The sequence below is a fragment of the Macrobrachium nipponense genome, chromosome 1 (genome assembly GCF_015104395.2).
Source record: "Macrobrachium nipponense isolate FS-2020 chromosome 1, ASM1510439v2, whole genome shotgun sequence".
In the NCBI taxonomy this organism is placed as follows: domain Eukaryota; kingdom Metazoa; phylum Arthropoda; class Malacostraca; order Decapoda; family Palaemonidae; genus Macrobrachium; species Macrobrachium nipponense.
In genome coordinates, this window is record NC_087200.1 from 140345651 (window position 1) to 140358150 (window position 12500).

At 40.1% G+C, this 12500-nt stretch overlaps 1 protein-coding gene across 3 annotated transcripts in view; it reads left to right on the forward strand.

Annotated features, from left to right (window-relative positions):
* The window catches only part of LOC135219686 (uncharacterized), a 205169-nt gene that overhangs the window by 175651 nt on the left and 17018 nt on the right, over positions 1-12500 (forward strand). For all 3 annotated transcript variants that reach the window (XM_064256639.1, XM_064256641.1, XM_064256640.1), the window contains 3 exons: positions 2837-2988; positions 4514-4684; positions 11920-12073. In XM_064256639.1, the coding sequence (XP_064112709.1) occupies positions 2837-2988; positions 4514-4684; positions 11920-12073 (477 nt within the window). The remainder of the gene's footprint in view (positions 1-2836; positions 2989-4513; positions 4685-11919; positions 12074-12500) is intronic.

A 12500-nucleotide genomic window follows, 5' to 3' on the forward strand; every position in this document is an offset into this window, starting at 1 on the left:
AGCAGTTGCCATGTTGTGTTTTTTACTTTTTGCTGACCATTTGAGTAGCGTAAATATTTGCTGCCCGCACTCTTGGCTGACAGCTGGGGCATCAAAGCTACCTCCTATAGCAAACGGTTATTGTGTTAAATTGTGAATGTAAATGAAAACTGAAAAATGTGGAAAATACCAAAATTGCGAAAAGTATCAGTCACACAGAATATAAAATAAAAAGCCACACTTCAATAAGAAAACTAATAAATGCATAAGAAAACGGATAAATGCACTTCAAATGAAACAAACACAAAACACAAAAATTTGCAGTGTGTACAAATCTAAATAGTTTCACTCAAACCATTGTAACCATTAATTAGTTTTTTCCAAACCACTGTTACTATTAGATATTAGTTCTCTAAACCATCGTAGCCATTAGTTATTAGTTTCTTACCAAACCACTGACCATTAGTTATTAGTTGCAACTAATAAAAATATAACATACTTTACCTTGCTGCAGCTTGTTTCACAGTTTCACAAAAGGCGCCGTTACACACACAATGTTTGTTCAGATTCCACAAAAAGCACTAAATAATACTAAAACACTAAGAAATATCAAATCTGAAATCTACAAGGTACGAGTGACCAATTTACGTTACATTAATATGATCTCAAGTATGTCGAGAGAGAGAGATGTAAATGCTTTGAGGATTTAAGCCTGAATGTCCGCTTTCATTTCGCACAAGAGCTGGGCAATGAATCTGGCACAAAACGTTTTGGTATGAAAAAGATGATGCAATGCTTCTAGAAGCTTAGAACATGACGCAACTTTACAGAAAAACTGTGGAGTCTGCACGTGGTTTTGGCAAAGAGGTACGCGTATGAAACCAATCTGCTCAACAAAGACACATACTCGACCGAAACAGACTCGAGCGAGCAAGATGATTGACATGTTTTTAAAAACAACACTAGAGACTCGAGTTCTTCTAATCTAGAGGCAATGAAAAGTTACGAAAACAGTTCTATCTTGGAACGGACAAAGCTAATCTCTCTCTTTCTTTACATTCTACGTTATATATTCTTTTACATTATGTTATGTAAAATCTGAACACACATTTTAAACATCCTACAGTTCTAAGGCTAGCTAAGGAATCTGAAAAATGTTGCAAAACTCTATACATAACATTTCATACAGTCAAAGAGAGGGGATATATGTGTTTTGAAAGTAGCAATATATATATATATATATATATTATATATATATATATATATATATATATATATATATATATATATATATATATATATATATGTATACTAATATATATAGAGGTGTATATATATAGGTATAATTATACTATCATGTTCGAGTCAAGAATTTTTACATGTACGTCTACATTGTATTTTTCCATACATTTTCTTTAGCAAATGAGTTTAGGCAGAGGAGAAAGTGACCTTTACCCCTATCCCTTCACCCCCATTATCCGTTGCTTTGAGACCTTGCCCAGACCTTTATTGCGCGGAACGCAGGTACGTAGTCTCTTTTATCGTCTTAATGCGGCCAAAGCCATGGAGAAAAGGAGATTTATGTTTTTAGTTATATGGAAAGATTTTAGAGGGAAATAAGGATGATGATTTATTTTAAATTCAAATTAAATTAATCACTAGGAACCACTAAAGCTACTATGCTGATCTAAATAAAGGAAAAAAGTCGTATGAAGTTAGCAACGAATAATAAAAAACCTTACCATGGACTAGTACAACTGGCCCGAAGAGTGAGTTGGTAAAAGGTGGGTGGGCCCGTACAGGTAGCCCAAAGGGTTCATAGGGTTAAACAACATACTCACTGAGAATCTATGTTGAGATAAAGAGAGAAAGAGAGATATAGACAAGGGCCTGTGTTCTATGGTATCATTCTTACATAGTTCATGTGTTTAAATCACTTTCCCAGAAACTAAATAGTTTATCCCATGAAATAGCTGTATGTAGTTAAGTTAATGCTTAGTAATATATACTATCAGCTTGAAATACTTTCAACTGTTTATATTGTATAGACATATGTATTATTATTATTATTATTTATTATTATTATTTATTATTATTATTATTATGTATTATTATTATTATTAAAAAAGACCAATAAATAAATGTAGTTGCTTCCATAGTAAAATATTTCAAGTGCAAAGTGAGCTTGATCAATTTGCGCATGAATTAAAGTTAAATGGAGAAGACTAAATACACAAACTCCACCTCTTTTTATATGATAGAATGAGGAAAACATTCAATCCTGCGCTAATAATGCTCAAAAAGGCTATCTAAAGTTATTAAAATGCCTAAAGGTATAATAACACAAAAGACCTACTTAGCCGTTATAATGAGAAAAATATTCTGAAACTTGAATTGTTTAGAAAATGTAATCAAGTAATATTTATGTGAAACATTACGCAATTTGTTTTGTTCTAGTTACCACACTAAAATAAACTTTTTAGAGTAATCTATTAGTGTGATTGAAATCTTGAATGACCAGTTAGTATGTATTTAAATTTAAAAGATCTTTCTCTTAAATTTTGGGGTTATCTGTAAGTTATTTCAAGATTATGACTTTGTGATATCATATATGAGAGGAATATTCACTCAAAGCCAGATTATGGAAAATTTGATTTAATTTTTAAAGTACAGTACTAATGGGGTTCTTTGCCAGTTGTTCAAGTTCTATGAAGTTTTAAACTTAAATTTTAACCATTTATATGACATCTTTACTAAAATATTTTGTTAAAATTAGGATGTCATACTAGACACAAGACAGCTTTGCTTGTCTCATTTTTTATTTTGTTTCCCTTTCATCCACCTTGCTGTCTTCCAGAGATGGCCGGAATGCCAGTGACTGGTAGGGTATCAATTGGTACAAGGATGAACTTGATATTAAGCGTTTACTCAAAAGACGTTGCCCTTGACCTACATGTAGTCAGGTGTCAGGCCAAAAGTGATGACGGTCAAGGAGTTTACATAGTGAAGGTAATTGGTATGCCATATGTATTTTGGGTGGTTATGTAGTAGTAGTCGTAGTAGGAGGTTATGATTATATTTGGGCTAAATGGATCTTATCGGTTGTATGGGTACTTTTCTGTTGTTTTTTAGGGCATCATATATGGCAAACTTGCATTATTATAGAAAAACTGGTTGGAGATGGAGGTGAAGGTTTACATAGGAGTAAGAAAGTTGACAAACTTAGAATAGGCAGATGATGCTCCACTGTTTGAAAGTGCCCGTGGTCAGGTGGGACTATTTTTGTCATACAGTATAGGATATTGATTTAACTTGCAACAAAAACTATCATACTCTAAAATTTTAATTTTATTTGAAATTTTTATTTTATTATTTTTATGAGAAAGATACCAAATCAATGGAGAGAGTGATAGGAATGTAGAGAGAGTATAGGAATGAACAAGTTTCCTGGGAAGTACTGTTGGAGGTTTTTGCTTTTATACATTGTATCTTTGGTGGTATCCCCATAAGGGTTAGCGTCATCATTGCATCTCATACGTTGCACTGTAGGCATTACTTGGATTCTTAACAACGTCCCTCTGGTCCTTTTATGTTCCTTTTTACTACTGTACCTCTATTCATATGCTCTTTCATCCGTCTTACATTCCACCCTCTTTTAACAATTGTTTCATAGTGCAACTGCAAGGTTTTTCTCATGTTACACCTTTAAAACCTTTTTACTTTAAATTTTCCATTCAGCTCTGAATAACTTCATAGGTCTCGGCATTTGGCCAAACTTTATTTCTTTCCTTGTATCTTTGGTATTCATTCCAGTAACTACTACATACGTTGTTCACTGGAGTTTATTCATGACCCAGTGGTAGTATATAATTTTCCATAAGGAAATTGTAATTTTGTTCCCCAAGAGATACTGTACTTTGGACAGTTTCAGTATTCTACTTAAAGGTTGGTAATTTCCAAAAAGAGATGGGTTTCTGTTGAATCTAGACCTCAAGATTTACATCAGACATACTTTTCATTTACTTGAATCTCGTAAGCAAGTTTTTTCTTTACATTTTATTATACGTACTAGCTTTAATTTTGTTGGTGTTTTTCTTTATTTTTTTAACTGCGTAACACTTATTGGCTTCTTTTCATTGTCTTAATTACTGAATGGTAAAATGTGCCCCAGTGCTAGGCTTGCCAGCCTAAAATCTTAAAATAAGATTGAATTTATGAAGCCTTAATATATACTTATAGTACTTAGTCCGGTGACAGTGATAGGTTTTGTATTGTGAGCTTTTTATATATGGAAATCCTGTTAAATACCTATAACTTTTGTATTTCTTGCATGTTAATCATTGTCATAAGATTGTGCAAGTTTGTTTATAGAAGTATTATTTCATTCTTGCTTGCTGGTCATTTTGATAAGATTGTGCAATTTGTATGTAGAAGTATTTGTTTCCTTAAATATTGTATGATTAAGCAGAAAAGTCTTAGCCAAGAGTGGGTAACTGTTTGTTCTAAGAATTTTAGTGGTGCCTTGTTTTGACAGGATGGATGCAGTATTTCTAGTGTCATTGGTGAGTTCCGGGAAACCCTTAGTATTGTCCAGGAGACATCCTTTGGAAGTCACACCGTCAGAAAAGTCTCTCAGCATGCTGAAGTAAGGGCATTCAACTTCAGGAGATCTCCTCAAAATATTACATTGATTTGTACAATAAAGGTATGTATTCTTGACTCTTTGGTAAGTGTAACCTGTCACAATAATTCCATTTGAACTAATCCAAAACCCCTGTAAACTTGGCCTGTGTATAGTAGATAACTTACTAGTTCAGTTATCACATTGTGAAATCTAGAAATTACTTTATGTGAACTGATATTTTCAAACATCTAACTCACCTGGTAGTTATATATATATAGCTTACGTCCCTGACGTCACGGCAGAATTTCAAAACTCGCGGCAATCGCCGATTGGGTAGTCAGGTGCACCACCTGTGCGCCCTCTACCCAGGTACGTGGAACCGTTCCAACTATTCCTCAGATCTTCCCTGCCGCCGCTACGGTGACATCGTTGGAACTTCGCTCGTTAGCCTGTGTCTTTTGCAGTATTATTTGGTGAAGTACACTTTGGCTTTGGCTTTCGCTTGAATTGGATTTTGATTTTGGATTTTTCTTGACTTTCGTTTCGGTATTGTTGGTTTGACCTTTGCTTGTTTTATATCTCTCTTTTTGATTTCTCATCATGACTGATTCTGCTTCAGGTTTGAGAATGTGTGTGAAAGGTTGCAAGACTAGACTTGCTAAATCCTCTTTAGATCCTCATTCTATTTGTAGTAAATGCAGAGGAAAAGTTTGTGAGATAGGTGATAGATGTAATGAATGTGTGGGCTTGCCTGAGACTGAATGGATTCAATATTACCGCTATGTGCGCAAATTAGAGAAGGATAGGATAAGGAGAGTGAAGAAGACCTTGTCTCGCTCCTCCATAGACAGTCAAGGAATAGATAGTTCTCTATCCCTCGATAATCCTATTGATCCTCCTCCTGTTGTATCATTACCAAATCCAGTTCAGAAACAAAAAGGTAAAAGTCCATCATTACAGGACATGATGACGGCCATTCAAGCCCTCGGTCAATGGGTAGAATCCCTGGCACAGGACAGGGATAAATTATGGTCTAATATGAGAGATATTAAAGTGAATAGTGAAATTAGTGCAAGTGCAGTGGAGGGTGCGGCCGCTCGGACTTGTCGTGCTCCTAGTCCTAGACCTCTTCCAAGCTCACCAACCCCTGTGAGAAGGAAAGTCGACCGACGAAGGGAGGCGAGAGGTTTTAGCTCGCGATCGTCGTCCTCAAGCGTACCTGTAGACGATCCCCAGGACGCTCACCCTCGCTATAGGAAAGGCGAGGGAAAGGTTAAAGTTTTCTTCGTCGTCTGACGACGCAGACTACCCAGACGGGGCTGGCGTCAGACTTCGAAAATCCAGGACATTTAAAAGAAAATGCCAGGACACCGAGAGTCTTGATACTGGACGTCAGGACGAAAAACGTCAAGAGCGTCCAGGATGTAGTCATTGGAGCAGCCCGGAGCGCTTCCCTTCAAGTTCCGATATTTGCTCTCTTACCAAATTAAGACCATCATCTTTGGTAGGAGGCAAGGAAATATTGGAAAGGGGAAACCTTCGGTGCAAACTGCAACTCCGGATCGTTTCTCTTTCGATTCCGATGCTTGCTCTCCTGCCAAATCAAGACGCAAGATGTCGCACAGGCGGCCGTCGTCTTTGGCAGGAAGTAAGGAAGGATCGGACGAAGGGAGACTTTTGGTGCGTGCTGCAACTCCTGATCGCTCCCCTTTAGTCTCCGATGTTTGCTCTCCTACCAATATAAGACGCAAGATACCGCACAGGCGGCCGTCGTCTTTGGTAGGAGTAAAGGAAGCATCGGACGATTGGATGCCTTCAGTGCATGCTCCTGCTCCTCCTTCAGATTGGCATTCTTCAGGCCTTTCATCTCAAGACGAACAAAATGAAGAGAGAGAGATTGACTTGCAACTTCTCTAGTCTGTCCCCCAGCCCCAGCAAGCAAGAAGCCCCGCAGTTTTCCGTACTGCAAGATTTTAAGCAGAAACTCTCCTCTCTTATGCAGTCATATCAACCTGCTACTCTTACTGTTAAACGCCAGGACGAAAAAACGTCTTTAAGCAAGACGCCAGGACGAAAAAAAAAAGTCTTGAAGCAAGACGCCAGGACGAAAAGCGTCATGAGACAGGACGCCAGGCATCAAGAAACTGGAAAGCAGGATGCACAAACGAAACATGACATCGCTACATCAGTTATGTCTCAATCAGAAGAAAGGAATGAAGACATCCCCCATTCTCCTTTTGATCAGATGCAAGTCGTTTCCGAGGAAGACAATCAAACAGATCTACAACCTTCAGCAGATCTTAAAAGGCTTATGAAAGTTTTGCAGAACTTTTTCCAGAAAGTTTTGTGCCAGCTGCCTCTCGTTCCCCACCTTCAGAGTTCACTCTAGGGAAGGCTTCTAGAGGAATCCGACTTTACGAAGATGGTATTATCGCGCTCTTCGAAAAGAGCCTTGAAATTAATGAAGGAATGGATGGAACTCTAAGAAGACCAGGGAAAAACAGCTTTCTCATTTCCTCCGCCAGATTAGCTTTCAGATCCAGCATCTGGTACGACCACTGGAGAAGTCCTAGGTTTGGGAGTTCCAGCTCTTTCCCATGGGGACTTCTCTAGTCTTGTGGATTCTTCTCGTCGGACGGCCATGGGGAAGATGAAAGTGTTTTGGTCTTCCACTGAAATGGAGCACCTCCTCAAAGGATTTTTAGAGCCTTCGAAGTCTTTAACTTCTAGACTGGACTCTGGGTTCGTTGGGGAAGAAAATTGAAAACTTGAAGTTCTACCAAATGGAAGAACCTGTTCACCCTTATGTCATGCATGACAAAGCGCTTCGAGACGGGTCGAACGAGCTAGAACAGCCCTTTTTCTCAGCTGGAATCTTGAAGAAAAGGGCCGGGCCCAATTTTGTTCGTTTCTTTCGAGGTGGAGTAACGCTCACTCAGAGAGCGGAAGGAACTGCTTTTCGCCTCCCCTTTCGACTCATCTTTTTCCGCATAGTTTGGTGAAAAAGAAGTATCCTCAGCTCTGACCCAAAAAGCGACACAAGATCTGATGACTAAAACAGCAAGGAGAGTTGTTCTGTCAAGTTTTGCAGGACAGAAACTCAAAAGAAAAAACCACTCCTCTACCACGTAGTTCTCGGCCCTTTCGAGGTAGATCCCTCAGGAGAGGGAATGCAAGACCTATTACAAAAAACTCCAAGAAAAGAGGCTTCAGAGGAGGAAGTAATAAAGTCTGACAAAGATCTTCTTCAGACAGTGGTAGGAGCGAGGACTCAAAAATTTCTGGCAAAACATGGAGAAAAAGGGAGCAGATCCTTGGTCTATTCAGCTTCTCAAAGAAGGATAACAAGATCCTTTCTGGAAAAAAAACCCCCCCCTTAGCAGAAAGACCGATCGATCTGTCAGCCAAGTACAGAGAGGAGTCCAAGACTCTAGCGATACAACAAGAGGTTTCTATGCTAATTCAGAAGGAGGCAATAGAAAGAGTTCGGAACCTGGAATCTCCGGGGTTTTACAATCGAAAAAAAAATTTATTCCTGGTCCCCAAGAACTCTGGGCGGATGGAGACCGATTTTGGACGTGGTTCCCTGAATATTTTCGTGAAGAAAAACAAAATTCACTATGGAGACAACGAAAATCAGTTCGTTGCTGCAGTCAGACGAGACGACTGGATATGGTTTCGTTGGATCTCCAGGATGCTTATTTTCACGTCCTGATCCACCCGAACTCCAGGAAGTATCTAAGATTGTTTACAAGACAGAAACATATCACATTCCGAGCTCTTTGTTTCGGTCTAAATACCGCACCTCAAATTTTCACAAAACTTATGAGCAACGTAGCAGCAATGCTACACAAGAAACGCATCAGAGCCTCATTGTATCTGGACGATTGGCTCCTCAGAGCCCATTCCTACGCCGACTGTCTGGAGAATCTTCAGAAAACAATTCGATTATCAGAAGACCTAGTAGGGGCCTTCTGATAAACCACCAGAAATCCCAACTGATCCCATCCCAGGAAATCTTGTACTTGGGATGAGGATTCAGAGTCAGGTTTTCGGGCTTTCCGTCCACACATGAGAACGGAACAAGCTTTAGAGAAAATAGAAACTTCCTAAAGAAACAGAAGTGCTCTGCTAGGGAATGGATGAGTCTGCTGGGACACCCTTTCCTCGCTAGAACAGTTTGTCTCCTTGGGAAGACTGAACCTACGCCCTCTGCAGTTTCATCTAAATCAGCATTGGGACAAGAAGAAGACACTAGAGTCAATGTGTATTCCCGTTTCGAACGACATGAAACACTATCTACAGTGGTGGAACGATCCCGTCAAGCTCCAGGCAGGCCTCTCCCTAGAGCAGAGGAACCCAGACCTAGTGTTGTTTACCGACGCCTCGGACTCGGGCTGGGGAGCAACACTGGGGAAGTTAGAAGTCTCGGGCTTCTTGAACAAGGAGCAAGAAAAGTTCCACATCAATCTGAAAGAATGACTGCAGTTTTCCTAGCTCTCAAGGAATTAGAGAGCGTAGTCTGGAACAAAGTGGTACAGGTCAACTCCGACAACACAACGGCGTTGGCCTACATCAGCAAACAAGGCGGGGGGACACTCAGGGTCTCTGTACAGAGCAGCAAGAGAACTGCTCCTCTGGACGAAAGGAAAAAACGTGGTTCTGGTAACACGCTTCATTCAGGGAGAAAAGAATGTGAGAGCAGACATCCTGAGCAGAAAACATCAAGTCTTGACAACAGAATGGACTCTCCATCAGGAAGTTTGCAAGAGTCTATGGCGAATCTGGGGGGCGCCCTTGCATAGATCTCGCAACAGCGCAGACAAGACGGATGGAGACTTACTGTTCTCCAGTCCCAGACCCCGAAGCAATCCACATAGATGCGTTCCTTCTGAATTGGACACATCTAGACGTGTACGCCTTTCCCCCATTCAAAGTAGTACACAGAGTGTTGCAAAAGTTTGTGGCTCACGAAGGAACCAGGATGACTCTAGTGGCACCCTTCTGGCCGACAAGAGAATGGTTCACAGAGGTACTGGAATGGATGGTGGACACCCCAAGAAGCCTTCCGTTAAGAGTAGATCTACTCAAACAGCCCCACTTGGAAAGGTATCACCAAAACCTCCAAGCTCTTCAGCTAAACTGCCTTCAGACTATCGAAAACTCACAAGAGCTAGAGGATTTTTGAGGGAAGGCAGCTAGTGCAAATTGCAAGAGCAAGGAGTCTTCAACCATTAAGGTATACCAATCGAAGTGGGAGACTTTTAGAGGATGGTGCAGGGACAACTCTATTTCCTCTTCCATTACCTCTGTGACTCAGATAGCAGATTTTCTGCTATACCTCAAGAAGAGACGTAACTTTTCTGCTTCTACTATCAAGGGTTATAGGAGCATGCTAGCAGCTGTCTTCAGGCATAGAAACCTTAATCTATCTGATAATAAGGATCTACAAGATCTTCTTAAATCCTTCAAGACAACTAAGGAAAGAATACAATCCTCAACATCTTGGAATTTGGATGTAGTCCTCAAGTTTCTCATGAGTGACAGGTTCGAACCCTTACAGGAAACATCCTTTAAGGACCTCACCATGAAAACTCTCTTCCTGATTAGCCTAGCAACAGCAAAGAGGGTCAGCAAAATCCATGCCTTCAGCAAAACTGTAGGTTTCAGACAGGGCAAAGCCATCTGCTCGCTACAGTTGGGATTCCTAGCCAAAAACGAACGCCCCTCTCAACCCTGGCCCAAGTCATTCGAAATTCCGAACCTCTCGGATCTCACGGGTGAGGAAGCAGAGAGAGTTCTTTGTCCGGTAAGGTCTCTGAGGCATCTTGGAGAGAACGAGACAATTACGTGGCACTTCAGAAGGGCTTTGGTGTTCGGTCAAGAAGCCCTCTCTGCAAATGTCGAAGAATGCGCTATCCTTTTTTATAAGGCAGTTAATTAGGGAAGCGCATTCAGCATGTACTGAAGCGGATATGAAGCTACTTAAAGTTAAGACTCACGAGGTTAGAGCCGTAGCAACCTCGGTAGCATTTAAACAAAATAGATCCCTTCAGAATATCCTGGACGCAACATTCTGGAGGAGCAAGTCAGTTTTTGCGTCGCACTATCTTACGCAAGTGCAAACTTTGTATTGAGGATCATTGGCCTACAAACACTGGGGTCCCGTTATTTGTAGTCAGCTCTTTCAGTAGTGGGAAAAGGGTCTATCCCTTAAAACCCATAATCCAATACTCTTTTTCTTATATTGGGACTATTGAAAAGTTATGGTTGTTTGTGGAGACTGGATGCAGTCTTCCACAATCATTGATCTTTAGCCAGGTGATCAACTTGTTCCTTAGTAGCGCCCGGAACAATAGTATTGTAGGGAGTCTAGTCACATAGAGGTTTGACCGGTTGACAGTCTCCAAGAGGTCTTCAGCCCCCTGGGTGGATCGCTGGACCTCATAAGGAAAGCAGACACAATGAGACAGGATATCATTAAAGTCAGCTTCCTTAACAGGTACGAACCCGTAAGTTTGTTTTTATTAACACTTATGTCAATTCCAACGATGATAGCTGTCTCTGACCCTCCACCAAAGGTGTTAATCAGCTATATATATAACTACCAGGTGAGTTAGATGTTTGAAAATGTTATTTTCATGATAAAATAAATTTTTGAACATACTCACCTGGTAGTTATATATATAGCTTACGTCCCTGATGTCACGGCAGAATTTCAAAACTCGCAGCAATCGCCGATTGGGTAGTCAGGTGCACCACCTGTGCGCCCTCTACCCAGGTACGTGGAACCGTTCCAACTATTCCTCAGATCTTCCATGCCCATAGTCTCTAGAGGGGAGGAGGGTGGGAATTTAATTATACAGGCAGTCCCCGGGTTACGACGGTGTCGGCTTACGACGTTCCGAGGTTACGACGCTTGTCAATAGACGTTATTTCCAGGGTTACGACGCATGTTCCAGGGTTCCGACGCCTACAACGCTCATCTGGGAGATGAAATATGACACCAAAAATGCAAAATAATCAACATTTGAAGGTTTTTTTGATGAAAAATGCCATAAGAATGCAGTTTACATAGTTTTCAATGCACCCAAAGCATTAAAAGTAAGGCTTTCTTAGGATTTTTAGCGATGTTCCGGCTTACGACTATTTTCGGCTTACGACGCGTCTCAAGAACGGAACCCCCGTCGTAATCCGGGGACCGCCTGTATATAACTACCAGGTGAGTATGTTCAAAAATTTATTTTATCATGAAAATAACATTTCTCTTTGAATAAGTTATCATATTGAATTCTGTATGGCAAAAATCCTTTCAGATGTGTGGTGGAGAGTGCACTGAGAGACCCACATGTGTAGATTCTGAAATAAATCTTAGCAGAAGCACCAGACCACCTGTGCCTATCTTTACGCAAGAAGTGACTCTTGGGAAAGTTTTCCATGTTGGTGGATTCCCCCTCGACCCCTCACCAGGTCAGTTTAGATGCTTTTTGTTTTATTGTTGATAGTGTTATAAGGATTTATATAGATTCCACTTATGAATACTATTTATTGATTGGCCTGCTCTTTTATTGAATTTTGTATGTCAGCAAAATACATTGTTGCAGTTGGAAGGTAAAGTCTGCTCTGTATGAAACATGAAAATAAGATTCATTAACAAATGTGCGAGTTCAGCTGAAAGTGAAAGATAAAACCAGGTAGTTTTTGTGGAATTTGTAGAAACTAGTTAATAAGAGCTAGTAGAGTGAAATAAGAGATTGAATTAATTATCTTGTATAATTTGAATAGGCTAACAGCTTTCCTAATGAAAAACAGGATTGATTGAAGCCTTTATGAACATTGTTCAGGTAAAAATAAATGCTTTAATTAAAGGGTGAGGCTTATAAACATCTGCACATAA